The sequence below is a fragment of the Arachis ipaensis genome, chromosome B9 (genome assembly GCF_059453495.1).
Source record: "Arachis ipaensis isolate K30076 ecotype BB chromosome B9, ASM5945349v1, whole genome shotgun sequence".
Classification (NCBI taxonomy): domain Eukaryota; kingdom Viridiplantae; phylum Streptophyta; class Magnoliopsida; order Fabales; family Fabaceae; genus Arachis; species Arachis ipaensis.
The window spans coordinates 134,521,836-134,544,247 of NC_142444.1; the positions used below are offsets into that span (position 1 = coordinate 134,521,836).

Sequence of the window (22,412 nt, forward strand, 5' to 3'; positions counted from 1 at the left end):
AAACAACTTTGAGCTGAAACCTCAATTAGTTTCTCTGATGCAGCAGAACTGCAAGTTTTATGGACTTCCATCTGAAGATCCTTTTCAGTTCTTAACTGAATTCTTGCAGATATGTGATACTGTTAAGACTAATGGAGTAGATCCTGAAGTCTACAGGCTCATGCTTTTCCCTTTTGCTGTAAGAGACAGAGCTAGAATATGGTTGAACTCTCAACCTAAAGACAGCCTGAACTCTTGGGATAAGCTGGTCACGGCTTTCTTAGCCAAGTTCTTTCCTCCTCAAAAGCTGAGCAAGCTTAGAGTGGATGTTCAAACCTTCAAACAAAAAGATGGTGAATCCCTCTATGAAGCTTGGGAAAGATACAAACAGCTGACCAAAAAGTGTCCTTCTGACATGCTTTCAGAATGGACCATCCTGGATATATTCTATGATGGTTTATCTGAGTTATCAAAGATTTCATTGGATACTTCTGCAGGTGGATCCATTCACCTAAAGAAAATGCCTGCAGAAGCTCAAGAACTCATTGACATGGTTGCTAATAACCAGTTCATGTACACTTCTGAGAGGAATCCTGTGAGTAATGGGACGCCTATGAAGAAGGGAGTTCTTGAAGTTGATACTCTGAATGCCATATTGGCTCAGAACAAAATATTGACTCAGCAAGTCAATATGATTTCCCAGAGTCTGAATGGAATGCAAGCTGCATCCAACAGTACTCAAGAGGCTTCTCCCGAAGAAGAAGCTTATGATCCTGAGAACCCTGCAATAGCAGAGGTAAATTACATGGGTGAACCTTATGGAAACACCTATAATCCATCATGGAGAAATCATCCAAACTTCTCATGGAAGGATCAAAAGCCTCAACAAGGCTTTAATAATGGTGGAAGAAATAGGTTTAGCAATAGCAAGCCTTTTCCATCATCCACTCAGCAACAGACAGAGAACTCTGAACAAAATACTTTTAATTTAGCAAACTTAGTCTCTGATCTATCCAAGGCCACTGCAAGTTTCATGAATGAAACAAGGTCTTCCATTAGAAATCTGGAAGCACAAGTGGGCCAGCTGAGTAAAAGGATCACTGAAATCCCTCCTAGTACTCTCCCAAGCAATACAGAAGAGAATCCAAAAGGATAGTGCAAGGCCATTGACATAAGCACCATGGCCGAACCCAAAGAAGGAGAGGAGGACGTGAATCCCAAGGAGGAAGACCTCCTGGGATGTCCAGTGATCAATAAGGAGCTTCCCTCTGAGGAACCAAAGGACTCTGAGGCTCATCTAGAGACCATAGAGATTCCATTGAACCTCCTTATGCCCTTCATGAGCTCTGATGAGTATTCCTCTTCTGAAGAGAATGAGGATGTTACTGAAGAGCAAACTGCCAAGTTTCTTGGTGCAATCATGAAGCTGAATGCCAAATTATTTGGTATTGAGACTTGGGAAGATGAACCTCCCTTGTTCACCAATAAATTAAGTGATCTGGATCAACTGACATTGCCTCAGAAGAAACAGGATCCTGGAAAGTTCATAATACCTTGTACCATAGGCACCATGATCTTTAAGGCTCTGTGTGACCTTGGTTCAGGAATAAACCTCATGCCCCTCTCTGTAATAGAGAAACTGGGAATCTATGGGGTGCAAGCTGCTAAAATCTCATTAGAGATGACAGACAATTCAAGAAAACAGGCTTATGGACAAGTAGAGGACGTGTTAGTAAAGGTTGAAGGTCTTTACATCCCTGCTGATTTCGTAGTCTTGGATACTGGAAAGGAAGAGGATGAATCCATCATCCTAGGAAGACCTTTCCTGGCCACAGCAAGAGCTGTGATTGATGTGGACAGAGGAGAATTGATCCTTCAATTAAATGAGGATAACCTTGTGTTTACAACTCAAGGATCTCTCTCTACATCCATGGAGAGGAAGCATAAAAAGCTTCTCTCAAAGCAGAGTCAAACAAAGCCCCCACAGTCAAACTCTAAGTTTGGTGTTGGGAGGCCACAACCAAACTCTAAGTTTGAACTCCCATATCCAAACTCTAAGTTTGGTGTTGGAGAGTCTCAACAAAGCTCTGCACATCTGTGAGGCTCCATGAGAACCCACTGTCAAGCTACTGATATTAAAGAAGCGCTTGTTGGGAGGAAACCCAATTTTTATCTAACTATATTTTTCTTAGTTATATGTCTTTATAGGTTCATGATCATGTGGAGTCACAAAATAAATATAAAAATTGAAAACGGAATAAAAAACAGCAGAAGAAAAATCACACCCTGGAGGAAGCATCTGCCTGGCGTTCAACGCCAGAACAGAGCATGGTTCTGGCACTGAACGCCCAAAATGGGCAACATCCTGGCGCTGAACGCCCAGAACAAGCATGGTTCTGGCGTTCAACGCCAGAAATGGCAACAAATGGGCGTTGAACGCCCAAAATGGGCACCAACTTGGCGCTGAACGCCCAGAGTTGTGTGCAAGGGCATTTTGCATGCCTAAATTGGTGCATGGATGTAAATGCCTTGACACCTCAAGATCTGTGGACCCCACAGGATCATCTCAGGATCTGTGGACCCACAGGATCATCTCAGGATCTGTGAATCTCACAGGATCCCCACCCACCTCACCCTCTATCTCTCCATTCATGACCATCCCTTCTGTTTTCCATCCACCACTCACATCCATACACACATCCCTCCATCTCCTCCATATCTTCTTCTTCTTCTATTCCTTCTTCTTTTGCTCGAGGGCGAGCAACATTCTAAGTTTGGTGTGGTAAAAGCATAAGCTTTTTTGTTTTTCCATTACCATTGATGGCACCTAAACCTCTAAAAAAGGGGAAGGGAAGACAAAGGCTTCCACCTCCGAGTCATGGGAGATGGAAAGATTCATCTCAAGGGTCTATAGCTCAGTGGTAGAACATGTGGCTGCAAATCAAGAAATCCCTGAGATACCTCAGGGGATGCACTCCCCTCCACATAAATATTGGGAGCAAATCAACACCTCCCTAGGAGAATTAAGTTCCAACATGGGACAACTAAGGGTGGAACATCAAGAGCACTCCATCATCCTTCATGAAATAAGAGAAGATCAAAAAGCAATGAGGGAGGAGCAACAAAGACAAGGAAGAGACATAGAAGAGCTCAAGGACATCATTGGTTCCTCAAGAAGGAAACGCCACCATCACTAAGGTGGATTCATTCCTTGTTCTTACTTTCTCTGTTTTTTGTTTTCTATGTTATGTGCTTATCTGTGTTTGTGTCTTCATTACATGACCATTAGTAGTTAGTAACTATGTCTTAAAAGTTATGAATGTCCTATGAATCCATCACCTCTCTTAAATGAAAAATATTTTAATTCAAAAGAACAAGAAGTACATGAGTTTCGAATTTATCCTTGAACTTAGTTTAATTATATTGATGTGGTGACAATGCTTCTTGTTTTCTGAATGTATGCTTAAACAGTGCATATGTCTTTTGAAGTTGTTGTTTAAGAATGTTAAATATGTTGGCTCTTGAAAGAATGATGACTAGGAGACATGTTATTTGATAATCTGAAAAATCATAAAAATGATTCTTGAAGCAAGAAAAAGCAGCAAAGAACAAAGCTTGCAGAAAAAAAAATAGGCGAAAAAAAAAATAGAAAGAAAAAGAAAAAGCAAGCAGAAAAAGCCAAAAGCTCTTAAAACCAAGAGGCAAGAGCAAAAAGCCAATAGCCCTTAAAACCAAAAGGCAAGGGTAATAAAAAGGATCCCAAGGCTTTGAGCATCAGTGGATAGGAGGGCCTAAAGGAATAAAATCCTGGTCTAAGCAGCTAAACCAAGCTGTCCCTAACCATGTGCTTGTGGCGTGTAGGTGTCAAGTGAAAACTTGAGATTGAGCGGTTAAAGTCAAGGTCCAAAGCAAAAAAAGAGTGTGCTTAAGAACCCTGGACACCTCTAATTGGGGACTTTAGCAAAGCTGAGTCACAATCTGAAAAGGTTCACCCAATTATGTGTCTGTGGCATTTATGTATCCGGTGGTAATACCGGAAAACAAAGTGCTTAGGGCCACGGCCAAGACTCATAAAGAAGCTGTGTTCAAGAATCATCATACTGAACTAGGAGAATCAATAACATTATCTGAACTCTGAGTTCCTATAGATGCCAATCATTCTGAACCTCAATGGATAAAGTGAGATGCCAAAACTATTCAAGAGGCAAAAAGCTACAAGTCCCGCTCATATGATTGAAGCTATGTTTCATTGATAGTTTGGAATTTATAGTATATTCTCTTCTTTTTATCCTATTTGATTTTCAGTTGCTTGGGGACAAGCAACAATTTAAGTTTGGTGTTGTGATGAGCGGATAATTTATACGCTTTTTGGCATTGTTTTTAGTATGTTTTTAGTAGGATCTAGTTACTTTTAGGGATGTTTTCATTAGTTTTTCTGTTAAATTCACATTTCTGGACTTTACTATGAGTTTGTGTGTTTTTCTATGATTTCAGGTACTTTCTGGCTGAAATTGAGGGACTTGAGCAGAAATCAGATTCAGAGGTTTAAGAAGAACTGCTGATGCTGTTGGATTCTGACCTCCCTGCACTCAAAGTAGATTTTCTAGAGCTACAGAACTCGAAATGGCGCGCTTCTAATTGCGTTGGAAAGTAGACATCCAGGGCTTTCCAGAAATATATAATAGTTTATACTTTGGCCAAGTTTAGATGACGCAAACTGGCGTTCAACGCCAGCTCTCTGCCCAAATCTGGCATCCAGCGCCAGAAAAGGATCCAAAACCAGAGTTGAACGCCCAAACTGGCACAAAAGCTGGCGTTCAATTCCAAGAAGGACCTCTACACGTGCAACACTCAAAGCTCAGCCCAAGCACACACCAAGTGGACCCCGGAAGTGGATTTATGCATCAATTACTTACTCTTGTAAACCCTAGAAGCTAGTTTATTATAAATAGGACATTTCACTATTGTATTTGACATCTTTGGACGCCTGGTTCTTAGATCAGAGGGGCTGGCCATTCGACCATGCCTGGACTTTCACTTATGTATTTTTAATGGTAGAGTTTCTACACTCCATAGATTAAGGTGTGGAGCTCTGCTGTTCCTCAAAGATTAATGCAAAGTACTACTGTTTTCTATTCAATTCATCTTGTTTCGCTTCTAAGATATTCATTCGTACTTCAATCTGAATGTGATGAACGTGACAATCATCATCATTCCCTATGAACGCGTGCCTGACAACCACTTCCGTTCTACCTTCGACTGAATGAGTATCTCTTAGATCTCCTAACCAGAATCTTCGTGGTGTAAGCTAGAATGATGGCGGCATTCAAGAGAATCCGGAAGGTCTAAACTTTGTCTGTGGTATTCCGAGTAGGATTCAATGATTGGATGACTGTGACGAGCTCCAAACTCGCGATTGCGGGGCGTTAGTGACAGACGCAAAAGGATAGTAAATCCTATTCCAGCATGATCGAGAACCGACAGATGAATAGCCGTGCCGTGACAGGGTGCGTTGATCATTTTCACTGAGAGGATAAGATGAAGCCATTGACAAGGGTGATGCCTCCAGACGATTAGCCGTGCCGTGATAGGGCATTGGATCATTTTCCCGAGAGATGACCGAAAGTAGCCATTGACAGTGGTGATGTATCACATAAAGCCAGCCATGGAAAGGAGTAAGACTGACTGGATGAAGATAGCAGGAAAGCAAAGGTTTAGAGGAACGAAAGCATCTCCATTCGCTTATCTGAAATTCCTACCAATGATTTACATAAGTACCTCTATCCCTATTCTATTATTTATTTTCGAAAACCCATTACTGTTTTATATCCGCCTGACTGAGATTTACAAGGTGACCATAGCTTGCTTCATACCGACAATCTCTGTGGGATTCGACCCTTACTCACGTAAGGTATTACTTGGACGACCCAGTGCACTTGCTGGTTAGTTATGCGAAGTTGTGAAGATATGTTTAGACCATGGTCCTGTGCATCCGTTTTTGGTGCCATTGCTAGGGAATCAATTTCGAACAACAATTCACAACCTGAGTAGCAATTTCGCATACCACTCAGCTCTTCACCCCTTACTTTGAACTTCTTTTCTGTATCTCCATAACGTAGCTCAATATGCTCCAGAGAGAGGATTCTGATTACTGTATAAACCCATGCTGGATTGCTAGTCAACACCACCTTCATTCCTGGGGAGAAACCTTCAGTGGGGATCTTTTTGTTTCTCCATCCTCTGGGTATTTTTTTCTTTTTGGGGACTTCCTCCTTGGTGGATGATGCAGTTCCAACACCAAACTTAGGTTTGATGTCAGGCGAAATTTTATTGGTTGTCACCACAGGAGGTTTGAGTTGCAAATTTTGCTGTGCATCATCAGGGGGTTCTTGAAGGTTTGGATCAATAAGCTCAGCCTGCATGCACCTCTCTTCTTCACCTGTTGAATGTACATCTTTGAAGACATGAAAGACCAGTTGCTCATTATGCACTCTAAGCACTAATTCACCCACTTCTACATCAATCAGAGCTCTTCCAGTGGCTAGGAATAGTCTTTCTAGAATTATAGAGGCATTCTCATCCTTCCCTGTATCAAGAATTACAAAATCTGTTGGGAGGAAGAACTTACCCACTTTGACCAAGATATTCTCCACTAATCCGTATGCAGGCTTCATAGATTTGTCCGCCATCTGTAATGCTATCTTTGTGGGTTGTGCCTCTTGGATCTGCAGCTTCTTCATCACAGACAAGGGCATTAGATTGATGCTTGTTCCCAGATCACATAACGTTTTCTCAAAGGTTGTGCTCCCAATGGTGCATGGAATTTGAAAGCTCCCTGGATCTGGCATCTTCTTTGGTAAGTTATTCTGAATGATGGTACTGCATTCTTTAGTCAGGACCACTGTCTCATCTCCCTTTAAAGACTTCTTCTTTGACAACAGCTCCTTCATGAACTTGGCATAGAGAGGCATTTGTTCCAAAATCTTAGCAAAAGGAATATTGATTTGCAACTTTCTGAAGACTTCCAAGAACTTTGAAAACTGTTTGTCCTTGGTCTCCTTTTGAAGTCTCTGAGGATATGGCATTTTAGGCTTGTACTCAGGAGCCTTTGGCAAAGTAGGATGAGCGTCAAGAGAGTCTGAAAATAGGTTGTCCGCACACTTTGGAGGGGCGTGTTCTACTTCTTCCTTCTTCTCCTCTGGAACTTCTTTTTCTACTAACTCTTCATTGGCCTTGGTCTCAGAGCCAGCTACTTTACTACTTCTCAATTGAATAACCTTGCAATCTTCTCCTGGATTCACCACTGTATCACCTTGAAATGTACTTGCAGACCTCTCAAGTATTTGTTTGCTCAGTTGGCCCACTAGAACCTCTAAGTTTCTAATGAAGGCTCTGGTTTCCTGCATAACTTGTGCTTCTGTACTTGCCACTTGTTCACTTATTACGGTGATAGCCTTGCATTCCTTTCTTGGATTTGGAATTGTGTTACCAGGAAGGCTATTAGTGGTCCTCTGATCAATTTCATTAACTTTTGTGGCTAATTGACCCATTTGAATCTCCAGGTTCTTGATGGATGCTCTAGTTTCCTGTCTAAAACCTGTCAATATTGCTTCTAAATCATTGCTCTGCTGGAAATCGCCCTGAGAACTATTGTTGAAGTTCTGAGGTCTCTGAGGTTGGTCCCTCCATCCAAAATTTGGGTGATTTCTCCATCCCTGGTTGTATGTCTTAGAATATGGATCATTGTTGGGATTCCTAGGACCACTCCCCATGTAATTCACCTGTTCAGCAGAAGGTTGAGCATAATCATAATTATCATTTTGCATAAAGTTACCTGCCACGTCATAAGAGACTTCCTGTGGTGGATTTTGGGTGTTGATAGCTGAGACTTGCATGCCACCCATCTGTTGAGTAAGTAGATTTATTTGCTGAGACATAAGCTTGTTCTGAGCAAGAAGAGCATTCGCAGCTTCTACCTCCAACACGCCTCTCTTCTGAGGGGTCTCAGAGTTCACAGGATTCCTGTTAGATGTGTATAAATATTGGTTGCTTGCAACCAATTCAATCAGCTCAATAGTCTCCTCTGGTGTCTTCTTCTTGTGTAGTGAACCGCCTGCAGAAGTGTCTAGGCTCATCTTGGACATCTCACCCAAGCCTTCATAAAAAATATTTAGTTGGGTCCACTTGGAGAACATGTTCGGAGGACATTGCCTAGTCAGCAGCTTGTATCTCTCCCAAGCTTCATAAAGAGTTTCACCCTCCTTCTGCCTGAAGGTCTGAACCTCCAACCTAAGCTTAGTCAGCTTCTTTGGTGGGAAAAATTTAGTGAGAAACTCTGTAACAACCTTTTTCCAAGTATTCAGACTCTCCTTTGGTTGTGAATCTAGCCATAGCTTTGCTTTATCCCTCAGAGCAAACGGGAAAAGCATGAGTCTGTACACCTCTGAGTTCACTCCATTTATCTTCACAGTATCACATATCTGTAGAAAATTAGAGATAAATTGATTTGGGTCTTCGTGAGGAAGACCATGATACTGGCAATTTTGTTGCACCAGGGTGTTCAATTGTGGCTTCAACTCAAAGTTGTTTGCAGTTATAGGAGGCACCACAATGCTTTTTCCATAAAGATCCGCAGTAGGGGCAGAGTAAGAGCCAAGCACTCTCCTTTGTTGCTCATCCCCCGGATTTGCCACATTGGCATTAACAGCGTTATTATTTGCTATAGTGGACTCTGCAGCCTTGTAAAGTCTTGCTTGTTGTAAACGTCGTCTGAAAGTTCTTTCAGGTTCAAGATCAAAGTCTAAGAGATGTTCTTCGTCTCTATTCCTACGCATACACAAGCAGAAAACAAGAAAAAATGGGACTCTCTACGTCAAAGTGCAGAGAAGTCCTTGTGAGGTAACCTGTGTAAAATAATAAAATAAAAATACTAAATAAAAAAATAAAAAAAATTTGAAAATTGAAAAGAAAAAATAAACAGAAAAATTAAAATAAAATTAACTGGGTAACACCAAACTTAAATTCAGAAATTAAAAAAATAAATTTTAGTGCTATTTTATTTATTTAAATATATATATATTTTTTAATTTTTTTAATTTTTAATTTTTTATTATTTTTAATAAAAGTAAAAAAAAGGTACGGTATAAAGGAGAGAGGGGGATGTAAACGAAAAGGAAAAGAGAAAAAAATAACGTAAACGAAAGGGAAAAAAATTAACGTAAAGAAAAGAAAAAAGAAAAAATAATCGTAAGAAAAAAATGCAAAATAAAAAAAAATAAAAATTAATAATAATAGAAAAAATATAAAAAAATTATCTAATCTAAGCAATCAAACAACGAGTAGTTGTTAATCACAATCAATCTCCGGCAACAACGCCAAAAACTTGATGTGGTATTTACAACCACACTTACTAATCGGCAAGTGCACCGGGTCGTACCAAGTAATACCTTACGTGAGTAAGGGTCGATCCCACGAGGATTGATGGATTAAGCAACAATAGCGTTTGATAGGATTAGTTAGACAAACAGACAAACAGTAACTTAGAATATCAAAGGCAGGCACGTAAATAAATTGAAAATAAAATATTGAGAAGGCAGTTAAGGTTTCAGAGTTATCTATTTTCTGCATTGACTTTTCTTATTAACTATTTTAATCATGCAAGATTTAATTCATGGCAAACTATTTGTGACTAGACCCTAATTCCTTAGACCTTCCTAGTCTCCTCTAAAATTCATCAACTGCCAATTCCTTGGTCAATTAATTCCAATTAGAGGGTGATGATCAAATTCCAGTTTATATGCCACAAGAATCCTAATTGTCCAAAAATAAAGGGATTATATGTCACGTATCCTGTTAAATACGAACAATTAGAAATTTAGGATAATATGTTTTCAAGCTATTGTTCAAGTAAAGAGCTTTTCCAAGTTTTACAAGAACTCAAATAGAACATGGGTCATACTTCCGTTCCACCCAAATTCATAAAATAAAGAACGAAAACAATTATTGAAATATAAATCAAAACATGAATTAAAATAGAAAAATAGTAATATCAATCCATACAATAGATAGAGCTCCTAATAACCTTAACAATGGAGGATTAGTTGCTCATGGAATATGGAATGTAAATTTGTATGGAATAATGTTGTGGAATGTTGTTCTGGAACCACCCTGTTGGGGTCCCTTTTATAACTAATCCTAATAATTTAAAAATCAAATTTTTAAAATTAAAATTAAAATAATAATATCTTTTCCTAATATAAGATTTGAATTTAAATTCGAATTAATTAACAAGTCTTTAACTGATGGGTGGGGACCACTTGATTTGTCCATTCTGCAGCTTCTAATATGTATTTTCTGGGCTAGAAACTGGGTCAAACATCCCAGAAATCGCCCCCAGCATTTTCTGTCAATTCTGCAGATTGCTCATGTGACGTGTTCGCATCGTCCACGCGTTCGCGTCATTTGTGCAGATTCCAGTCCACGCGTTCGCGTCAGGTACGCGATCGCGTCATTGCGATTTCCTCTATTCCGCGCGGGCGCGTGAGCCATGCGTCCGCGTCGGTATTCGCTGGTCATCTCCTTGGTTTCTTCTTTTTCTCTGCAGAAACTTCATCAAATCCATCCGAATGCTACCTAAATTAAATAAAATTGCACAAAACTCAAAATAGCATCCATAGTGGCTAAAATATAATTAATTCTTAATTAAACTCAAGAAATTAGATGCAAATTCACTAGGAAAAGATAGGAAAGATGCTCACGCATTACACACCCCGTGAAATTTTAAACCTGTGCGCACGCATACACGGAAACAGGGCTACTGATAGGAGCGCTAGCACGCCCTGTGCGCACACACAACCAACGAAGGTTTGCAAGTTGTGCATATGCACATCCTTGTGCACATGCACACGTTAGGAATGACATTCGGTTGATGGCGCTAGCACACCTTGTGCGCGCACTCAACAATGGAAATTTCACTTTCTGTGCGTACGCACACTTTCTGAAAACACTTCTAGGCGTGCGCACACACCTCTGTGCGTACGCACGCAACCCTGTTTTTTTCTAAAGCTTTTGTTTTCATGTCTTTCACATTCCCAACAAGCTTGTAACCTTCCGAGATGTTGTTTCACGCTTATAAACCCCTAATTTCATCCTTTAAATCTTAAATCAATGTAAAATAATTAGTGATTGGGAGAAAGCTAGGGAAGGAGGTAACTTGTGGATGAAGAAAAGGGATATTATGATGAGTTATGATCAATAATGATGATATGAGTTGTTGAGGATGTTGGAGTGTTGAGTATGACATGAGCCGAATGGCTGTGTGTGATGATGATTTATGACTGATTATGAATTATGATTTTAAGCCGGATGGCTGAGATGAATGTTAATGTATGGCTGAGATTGAATGCATATATGCTGAATTTTTTATATTATAATTGTTGCACTCCACCTATCTGAGATACGAGTTTCCCTGGGTGAAAGCAGTGGCTAGCCACCACGTGCTCCAGGTGGGGACTCGATACTCTGCTGACCGTATGTCGTAAGTGTGGCCGGACACTGTAAAAGTTTTGGATGAGTTTCGGCCCCGTGAATATATACCATTGAGGGTGTTGGATGTGAATGATGATTTATAATGTGAGATAACTCGAGTTGGGGATGCACGACAGATGGACAGTCCAATGGTTAGCTACTAGGACTTGTCGGGTTGGCTTTACAACCGACAGATGAGACTCATCAGCCACTAGGACAGGCATGCATCATATGCATTATATGTGATTTGTTTGGAATGCCTAATTGATTGCATCATTACTTGATATTTGCCTAACTGTTATATCTGCTTCCTACTTGTGCATTTCTTTGTTTGATATAATTGTGTTTGCATATCAAAGTACTGGAGGCGGTTGGGAGGTTCGAAGGATTTGGAAAGGGGATATCTAGTTGGACTGAAGATCCTTAAGTAGTTGCCTATTTTCATTCCTTATGGTTTAGTATATTTATATGCTTTGATTATAAACTGGGAGTTCTAGGATTGCCTTCGGCTTTCCTAAGACATTACATGTTAGATATTTGGGCACTGTTACCATGCTGAGAACCTCCAGTTCTCACCCATGTAGATTTTGTGGTTTTCAGATGCAGGACGTGAGGCTCCTCGCTAAGGCATGCTGAAGACTTCCATTTTAGCGAAGATCCTTAGCTCTCGGGATTTTATTTTGACCTTATATACTTGTTTAGATACTTATATTCTCCACTGTATATATATATATATATATATATATTGTATTAACTCCTCTTAGAGGTTATTTTGGAGAAACAAATTTTGTATTTTGTGTTTTGGGTTTTATTTTGGGTAGATCCTTTATATATGTATGTATACTTATATGCTCGGACCGGTTAACTTCACAAACCGAGTTCTGAGACTTGATATATGTATTTTGACACTCTCTTATATATCTCTTCGTGTTAGCTTATCCCTTACTTGTTTCGTTCACGTTATTGATCGGAGTGTTGCACTTTTCGATTCAAACGGTTTTGATTTACTCTTTTTTCTTCAAAGGCTCCTAGTTATAAACATTTTTTTCACACTACTATATATACTAAATTTTACTTTTAGAGGTCGTAATACCTCGCCACCTCTATTTTATGACTTAAGCATAAGACTCTGTGTGGTAGGGTGTTACACTTTACTCACAACCAATAAAATACATGAAAATGCATTTTGGATCCAAAAAATTAGGATAGTAAATGACACAAAAAAAGGGTAGATATCTTATATATGGGTTTAATACCACACGATCAGTTCAACAACAATAAAAGCACCTCATTTAGCTGGAAATGGCAGAAATTTTTGTGAATGATACAAAAATTATCAAAAGACTATAGGTCCAAAATCTTGACTCACTCAGCCGAAAAATACATTTAAATGTGTTTTTGTGTGCTAGTGTTACTAATTCTTTTGTGCCTTTCGATCACACAAAAAATATTGTTCCTAATTTGCTACAAACAGGTTCTACTAAATTCACAAAAAATATTATTTCGCGAAAAAAAAAAATGCGAGATGAAAGTACTAATTTGCTATAAAGAGAAATAAAAAAATAAGAGTTCATGATTTACTTGCTTTGATGCTTCTTTCTTTTGCATTTTGGTATGTTTGGTATCCTCTTTGGTTTACGAGAGAGAGTATACAATAAAAAAATAGCGATTGTGAGAGTTTGAGAGATTTGTAAGTGATTTTGAAATTTCAATAATGAATTGAGAGTGAGAGACGAAACAACCTTTTTTAGTATGTATTCATAATACAAAGCACTTTATGCAAAACGTTCACATTAATGGGTGAGTTGGAGTGTGTTTACATGCACTTATTGATGAGATTACTTCTTTTGAGCCAACTTGCATTGATAGTACTCCATTGATAAAAAGATTTAGATATGTAGCGATACTAATAACATTATTTTTTTTTTTATTATTTAAGAAGTATTTTAAGTATATCAGAAATATTAATATTTTAATAATTTTAGCTATTAATCTCAATTATAAAATATATACATATTTAAAATTAAATAAATAAAATAACTGAAACACAATATTATCGAAAATAATTGAAAGTTTTTACATACTTTAAACTTTAAAATTTTGAGTCATGACAATACAGCTTAAATTGTGAAGCCTCCATCTGCAGCTATAGTTTGTCCAGTGATAAACGAAGCTGCCGGAAGACAAAGAAAAGCAACCAGCGATGATATTTCTTTTGGTTCTCCAACACGTCGCAGTGGAGTTTGAGATGTCATAGCACTTACAACCTTCTCACAGTCACCATCAACACCTCTCTACAACAAAAGTAGGTATAATTCACATTTATCACTTATGCATGAGTTAAAGTACGCTATGCAGTATATACTGAAAAATAGTTCTATTGACCTTTTATTTGGTCAAAACTTGTTGAATAAAATCTAAAATATTTTCTTGGAAATTTTAATTTAATCAATCCAGACTTCCCAATTTTGATTTGTGATTTGTGTTAGTTTGTGAAATAATCTCTCATATGTTAGTTTGACATTAACTGATACGGCCTAACAACAATTAAATAGGAAGGTCCAACAATTGTCTGGAATATATATAGAATTAACTTAGTCTCGTTCGACTATGATAAGAGCCTTAAATCCCAAATTTTGAGTAAATGGTTAAATTCGTTCTTAAAAGATCATTTGTTTCTTAATTGGTTTTTAAAAATTTTTTTAATCAAATTTGTTCCTAAAAAATTATAAATTAGTCATATTAGTCCTTTCGTCACTTTTGTTGCTAACGACGTCAAAATTTGCTGATATGGCACGTTAAGTGACATCATACTGATTGAATTTGGATCCTCTAAATTTTGAATTTCACTTTAGAGGGTAAAATGTGATCTTTCACCTTTTATTTCATAGATGGAACCAAAAGAAAATATGATAGAAAGAAACCATTCAAAGTGAGGGATCACACTTTATTCTCTAAAGTGAAAATTCAAAATTTAGAGGATCCAAATTCATACTGACTATAATATACTCTTAACAGTTCTAATTAGCTGTTAACATGATAGGTTTATGCAATTAGATCAAATCAATCTTAAATTGAGCGAGACTTTAAGGCATTAAAATTCCTCAATTTAGTGTCTATTTTATCTAATTTGATAAACTTATCATGTTGGCACCTAGTTAAAACTGTCAAGTGTGTGTTGTGGTGTCACTTAATGTATCATATCAACAAATTTTTGAGAAGTGACGAAAGGACTAATATGACCAACTTAAAATTTTTTAAGGACAAATTTAATTAAAATAAATCTTTTAGAACCAATTTAAAAAATGAATAATCTTTGAAAGACGAATTCTACTATTTACTCTCCAAATTATATATATATATATGGACACAATGCATTTCAAGGAGTCATTATAAGGTACTACTTCTACTTGAAGGTATTATAAGAAAAAGGAAGTATTGTGAATCAATCTCATGAAAAATAATACATTTTTTCTTTTCTCTTTTTTTTTTTTTAATATTTAAAGCAAGAGTTACATACCATGATATCTTTCAATAGTTGGGTCAGAACAAATCCTGGTGCTACAGCATTTACACGAATATTATCCTTTGCCCATTCCAATGCTAAGTTCTTGCTTAGCTGATTCATGGCTCCTGTTAACATCATATATTCAAATATGTTAAAAATGGCTATAAATTACTCAAAATTTTTCACCTTAAATTTTGACCAATGTCATTTTAAACTGCAGAACACATTGTATGATGTGATTGCAATATTGTGGTTGTGTCGAATTTCAATATACAAGGTGTGAGTACTCTTATGTGGTTTGTATGAGAAGTAAAACAGTGAGAGAGAGAAGACAATAGAAGAATTGTGATTAGAAAAGGTAAAGGTTTAATAGTCAAATTAGTTTTTAAAAGATAAGATATGCTTTAAATTTATCCCTGAAAGATTTTTTCAATCAAATTGGTCCTTTAAAGATTGCGAATTAATCATATTTGTCTTCCAATATAATCACTCCATTAACAATTTTCTTCAAAAATTGATGTTGTAAAACGTTAATTGATAACATATATAATACCTGATATGTCTAATTGGATATTGACTAAATATATTTATGAAAATTATTAATTTAGTCATTTTTCTCAATTACAAAAATCTTATTCCTAATATGACCTAATAACTAAATTGATATATTTTCGTAAAGATATTTAGTCAACGTCTAATTAAACATGTTATGTGTCATGTATGCTATCAGTTAATATTTCACATAATTAATTATTGACGAAAATTGTTAGTGGAGTAACTGAAGGACATATTGATTAATTCGTAATCTTTAAAGAACTAATTTGATTAAAAAAATTTTTTAGGGACAAATTTAGAAAATGTCTTATCTTTTAATGACTAATTTGACTATTAACCCAAAAGACAGGTAAATGTTTTACTCTCATTGATACAAGGTGTATATATATGACATTAGTTTTAACAAAAGCTAACTGAAACTGTTATAACCAGTGGCGGAACTTGAAACAAAATTTTGGGGGGGCCAAATAGAAAATAATTGTCAAAATATTTTTTTATATGGACCTCATTTAAGATAAACTCCTCTAGTCTCATCTCTCTGGTTTGGGTGATACTGCCAAATTTAAAGCCCTTTTTCAAGATCTCGTTCCAAAAAGTTAAAGTTAAAGTCATCAGATATAACTTTTTGAACTTTTGAAGGTTATATCTCACTTTCTTCATGATTCATTAAAGTAGAAGAACTATCTACATGTGTTGATATTGTAAAAGTTATATGTTCTCTTTCTTAAATATTAGCCTTATTCTTAAAAAATGTATCAATTCTTTGATTTTTCATTCTTATTTTATATAAAAATTTGAATATATATCCTGTAAAATATATAAAGAAGAAGTTAGAAGGACAAATATTAAAATTTATAATATTTATTGAATTTTTTTATTAATTTATACAAATACAATAATATTAATACTTATTGAATATTTTATTATTTTTTATCATATAAAAAATTAAATTAAATAAATAGTAAAATATAAAATAATATTAAATTAAATAAATAAAAGCTATCTAATTTTTTATATTTGAACCTAAAGATAGAGAAAGTGTTGTTTATTGAACTTATTAGATACTTTAAGTCATAATAAATTATTTAAGTCAGTTGAACTATTTTTTATCTTTTGAAAAAGTACTACTAAATTTTTTATAAAAAGTTTGGGGGGCCATGGCCACCCCTTGTCTGAACTAAGCTCCACCACTAGTTATAACAGAAGCAGTTAAACCAGTTGTAACAACCTACTCTTAACTAAAATTAGACTATTACTATTATCTCTTTGTAGTTCGTGTAGTCAAAAGATTACTACTACGTCTTGCATTAACCCAAATTATTTATTGTAAATTCTTTTAAAAAAAATAAATACAAATTTTAAATAATTAATTGAATAAAAAAGAGAAAGACTAGAAACCAACATTATACGACCAACATTTAACATAAAAAAAAATATTCAAAATTCTTAATTAAAAACAAGAACATCCGAAACTCAATTAGAAGAAATTTAGAAATTTAAACTCAACAAAAGTGTATTTTTAATTGGCTTCATACTAGACTTATTTAATAATTTGGTATAGTATTAGCCAAAATTGGTTGTTATAGGTAGTTCTTAGCATTACTCATAAAAAAAATGTCATATTTTTATATGAACAAAGTAAAGATATTGTATCAAGTGATCTATGGTACGAATAGTATTTGGGGTTGTATTTCACACTGTAATTGCAATCTAAAATTCTAATTTTTCCTTTGACTTAAAAGAATTGTGAGAAAAGAGAACATACCTTTTGTTGATGCATAAATAGAAGAATAAGGCAAAGCTTTTAAACCAGCAATGGAAGACACAAATACTATGCTCCCATATCCAGAAGCTTTTAGAAGTGGGTATGAAAGTTGACACAAATGGTAAGCAGATTCAAAATTGGTACTCATTGTAATTGTCATATCTTCAGGAGTATAATCTATGGCGTGTTTAGGCGTGTTTGTTCCAGCATTATTTATCTGAAAAATAAAATCTAACAAATCAATTAAAATGTATGCATGCAATGAATTTGTGGGGGAAGAAAAGGAAAAATAAGAGCGGTTTAATTAGACTCTTAGTCTTTATAATTTCATAAAACTTGCAACTAGATCTCTACATTTTTTTTTTCTTTTCAATTGATAAGTTTCTACACTACTTTTAATTTTGTAATTAAGTCCTTTTAAAATCAAAAACTTTAAAATTAACAGAATATTTCTTCCAAAACGACACATATAGTCAGGGACACATCTACTCCTATGGGTGTGGCCGTGTGGGGGCAATTGCCCCATTACAATTTGAAATTTTATTGAGTAGTATATAATAATAATAATATTTATTTGTTCTCACTAAATTATTAAATTTGACCCCACAATAATTTTTTATTCAACTTTCGACACTTGATAGTCAATTTGAGTACTTCATATTAGATGTCCATTATAATGATCAATTTTTAAATTTAAATAAGATTAGTGTTCTTTCTTAAAAATCGACTCGAAAGAATATTATCTATCCATTTGTGTTTTTTCTTTTGAAATTAGCTTTAGTTTTTTATAACTACACTAATTGAATGAACTTTTTCAACTATAAATATCATCAAGAGCTAATTGTATAAAAGTTGAGTTTTAAATGATTGTTCAACGACATATACAAAAAGAAAAGACATTTTAATTATATTGTCAAGGTTTCAAAATATGAAATATAAAAATATTAAATTTTAAATTATATGTTATTATTTAAATTACTATTTTAGTATTTTAATATGTAATTAGATATTTTGACCTAATCATATTTTACAATAACAAAATATAATTATAACAACAATTATGCTACGTATACATAAAATAATCACTTATACAGAATAAATCTTAAAATACAAATTTTGAAATACAAAATACACATTAAAAATAAGTTAAATAATATATGTATTTATACACCAATCTATAGTAGATAATTTGATAGCTAATTTTTTTTATGTAAACGTAATATTATTATTATAAAAATTATTATCATATTATATATATTTCGCCCCCACTATCAAAATTTTCTGGATCCGTTACTACATAGTCAAAGATCTAATTAGGTTCTTAATTGTGATATCTTTAATCTGAAAAGAAATATTAAGTTAATTCTAATATTTTTTATATTAGAAATAACTTAATTATAAAATTAAAAGAATGTAAAGAATATAATGTAATTGAAAAAAAAAAGTATATGAACTTAATTACAAATTTAATAAAACTATTGGTACCAAAAAAAAAATTAAACCACTATTTTTCTATGTCAGAAATGCATATTATTTTTTAACCTTGATATAAAGGTGATAAATTGTTGGTATTTATAATTATTTTATTGTAAAAATATTTAATTCTGCAGCAAAAACTCATTACATTGCTGAAGAAAAAATATATTAAATATGACATGACAAATAATTTGTTAGCTAACTTTTAACATTTGTATAATACTAATTAAAAGTCATTTTGGCCTACATAACCAGAGCGTGTATATCAATATACAACATCAATCAATTTATTGTTTAACCAAGTTTATAAAACTAACTAAAATAACATAAAATCTTGTTAAAGCTAGTCCAAATTTGAGATATATCTTACTAGAATGTTGAGTTTGCCATGAAAGATGGAAGCAACAGTTTCTATTAAATGTTGACGTTGATCACGGGATGAAACATCACAAACAGATCCCGTAACATTTAATCCTTTGTTTTTCCACTCTTCCACACACTTATCAATATCTGCTTCATTTCGTGCACATACATGAACTGCTGCCCCAAATTCTGCTAACTCTTCCACTATTGCATACCTAAAAGAAATGGAGGATTGTAAAACAAAAGCAAGTCTTTTTTTAAAAAAGTAACAAATAAAACTAAATAAATAAATAAATAAATAAGAGTAAAATTATATATATATATTATGAATCATACATCTAAAATAAATTAATTACTGTATAAATATATATATATATATATATATATATATATATATATATATTTGGTATTGATAAAAAAATTGATTATATTATCATAAAATTATATTATCAATCACATACATCTAAAAATAAAATTAATTAATATATATATATATATATATATTGATAAGATAAAAGAATTGATTATATATATTATCATAAAATTTTATATATATATATATATATATATGGAGAAAATTTAGAAGGCTAGTATTTTTATTAAAATCTAGCTAGTACTTAATCAGTAAAAAAAAAAGTGAGTAATCTCATACTATTAGACGTAATTTCACACTATTAAAAATAATAATAATAATAACTAATTAATAGATACAAATCACAAAATCTATTGGCTTCCTAACACCCCTCTATAAAGATGAGATGAAATTAACGTAATTAGAAAACTCACCCAATACCTCGAGATCCTCCTGTGACTAGAGCTGTCATTCCATGGAGTGACCATCGTTTATCTTTGAAGTTCAGCTTCCTTTCCCCCATTTTTCTTGTTCACAGCAAAGACTCAGAGAAACCCTTTAATTTGGACTGCCCAAAACATGTACAATATAATTATCTAGGATTTGTTGTCAAGCTACAAGAAGTTATGTCTTATATATATATATATATTACTAGTAGATATATTTATAGAGAACGGATGGTGATTATTCGTCTGAATCTTGTGGTTCATGTTTGTTTCAATCATAAATGATCAAGCTCAGAACACGTACATGTGTTCTGTTGAAGAAAACGTTAGATAATGATTTGTTTTTCACTAACATGTCTTAGTTATGACATGTCATTTTAAGTTATTTTTAAAGTATTTTTATTTATTTTTTTTTTTGAGGTTTTAATAAAATTTTTTATATTTTTTGATAGAATTTTATAAATAATTAAATATTTGGAGTTGAGATAGCATTTATGTGTTTTCAAGAATTTTTGGCTAAAAAATAAACAAGAATAAAAAATTTTTCCAAGAAAAAAAACACAAATACAGCAAAAACGTGATCTAAAGAATCAAAATCATGTCTTAAAGACACCTAAATCTCCAAATTGTATGCACCTCTTCACACTTAAGTGGTCATAACTTGAGTTATAGATGTTCAAATGAGGCAGTTTCAATTGTATTAGAAAGCTAATGTCTAGAGTTTCAAAACAATATGCATATACCTAGAGTGAATGTTTAGTTTGAGCTGCACACTACCATCATTTTTTGGACACGGAAAAATAGCGCCAAGAACTTCTCAAAGTGCACGCCCTGCGGCCACGTTCACACGCCTGACCAGTGATGGACCCAGAAAATTTTAAGAGTGGGAGAAAAATATATATATATATACTAAAATAAATTTTGTTAAATATTATTAATTGTATGGAGATATAAAAATTAAAAAGAGTTAGTGAACACTTTCATTCTTAAAATACTATTCATTATATATAATTTATAAAAAAATATTTTTTTATTTCTAAAACTTGAACTTAAAATATTTTAATTAAATTATAGATACCTTAGCTTATTATCCTAACTAATTTTTTATACACATTTAATAATAAAAACTGAATTAATTGGCACATTAGTACCTAATGATACACTAGTTAGTATTTATAATTTGAAACTAGAATTATATATAAATACTAAAAAAATTAAATCTGTTTATGAAAAATATGTTTATATAAAATAACAGAAACATAATTCATAATTTTTTCTTTCTTTCTTTTTAAAATAATTAAATTTGTTATATATTTTTTAAGTTAATTTTGATATAATGTTAGATGAAAGATTTTATGCATTTGTTTAATTATGTATTGTAATTAAAATATTTTTCTATTACTATTTTTAAAAATAAAAAATATATTCTAAATTAGTAAATTAATCAATTCATTTTAAAATTTTATACCCAACATAGGTACATATAATAGAACAAAAGATAAAAAATAAGTAATAAAAATGAATAAACCGAGAATAAAATAAAATATATAAACTCACGAAGAAAATAAAATATTAGATTAATACCTAAACTATAATTGTTTGAATTAAAATTTGTAATTGAAAATATCAAAAAGAGAAACAATGAAATTAGAAGATACATAGAGTCATAGAGAGTTATTTAAAAAAAATAAAAAATAAAAAATTTATTTTTTGATGAAGAGAAGATAACCACTAGACAAGAAATAGAAAAAAAAGTTGAAAATATAAAAATAAGAAGAGGGTTTAAGGAAATAAAGGAGTGAGGACACAAGAATAAAATTTGATTAGGTTAAATAATAATCAAAATGATAGAGAAATAAAAAAGTGAATTTGGAACTTTAACTAATTGAGTTTAATTCACTACAAGAAAAACACCCATTCAGGTACACTTGAAAAGTGTATTCAAGAGTAAAAAAAAATGATGCCTTAGGCTAAGGCTACGCTTTCTGGGCTACGGCTACGCTTTTTGGGGTGATTCATATTCGGCCGTTGCCTATTCTCAAAGGCTACACTTTTCTGCATTAAGGGCTACACTTTTGGCATTTGGGAATAGGGTGCGCTTTTCAAGTGATGCTGTCCAGGACCAAAGGCTACACTTTTCAGCTTCTATTTTTACCAGAATAGGCTACGCTTTTCAACGCTACTGCATCACCTGTAAAGCGTAGCCACATTGTATACCATCACTACCATTTATAAATGTAGCCTTAGGTCCCTCGTTTTTTTTTTATTTTCTATATATATATATATATATTCTAATAATTATTAATACAACATAATATTTAGTAATATGATTACATATATAATAATTCTGTATTTTTAATTAAATGAGTTAAATATTATAAAATAAAAATAAATATATAATTATACTAAATAATTTCTTTAAATAATAAAAATTATCTGTAA

The 22,412-nt window shown here is 33.5% G+C and overlaps 1 protein-coding gene and 1 non-coding gene across 3 annotated transcripts; both read right to left on the reverse strand.

Moving 5' to 3' along the window:
* Positions 1–292: 292 nt before the first annotated feature.
* On the reverse strand, positions 293–400 carry LOC148546424 (small nucleolar RNA R71). The gene has a single exon (XR_015901275.1). It is a non-coding gene; the product is annotated as a small nucleolar RNA R71 (small nucleolar RNA).
* A 13,128-nt stretch (positions 401–13,528) lies between these two features.
* LOC107619362 (tropinone reductase homolog At5g06060) lies at positions 13,529–20,157 on the reverse strand. 2 transcript variants are annotated; one of them, XM_016321629.3, is made up of 5 exons: positions 19,959–20,157; positions 19,180–19,387; positions 17,334–17,550; positions 15,026–15,138; positions 13,529–13,799 (listed from the first exon to the last, which is right to left on the reverse strand). In XM_016321629.3, exons 1-5 carry the CDS (start codon positions 20,045–20,047, stop codon positions 13,626–13,628), a joined length of 801 nt encoding a protein of 266 aa, XP_016177115.1. In that variant the 5' UTR covers positions 20,048–20,157; the 3' UTR covers positions 13,529–13,625. The 2 variants fall into 2 exon arrangements, with proteins under 2 accessions (XP_016177115.1, XP_016177116.1); XM_016321630.3 differs by having other exon boundaries at positions 19,966–20,143.
* Between the last annotated feature and the right edge of the window lie 2,255 nt (positions 20,158–22,412).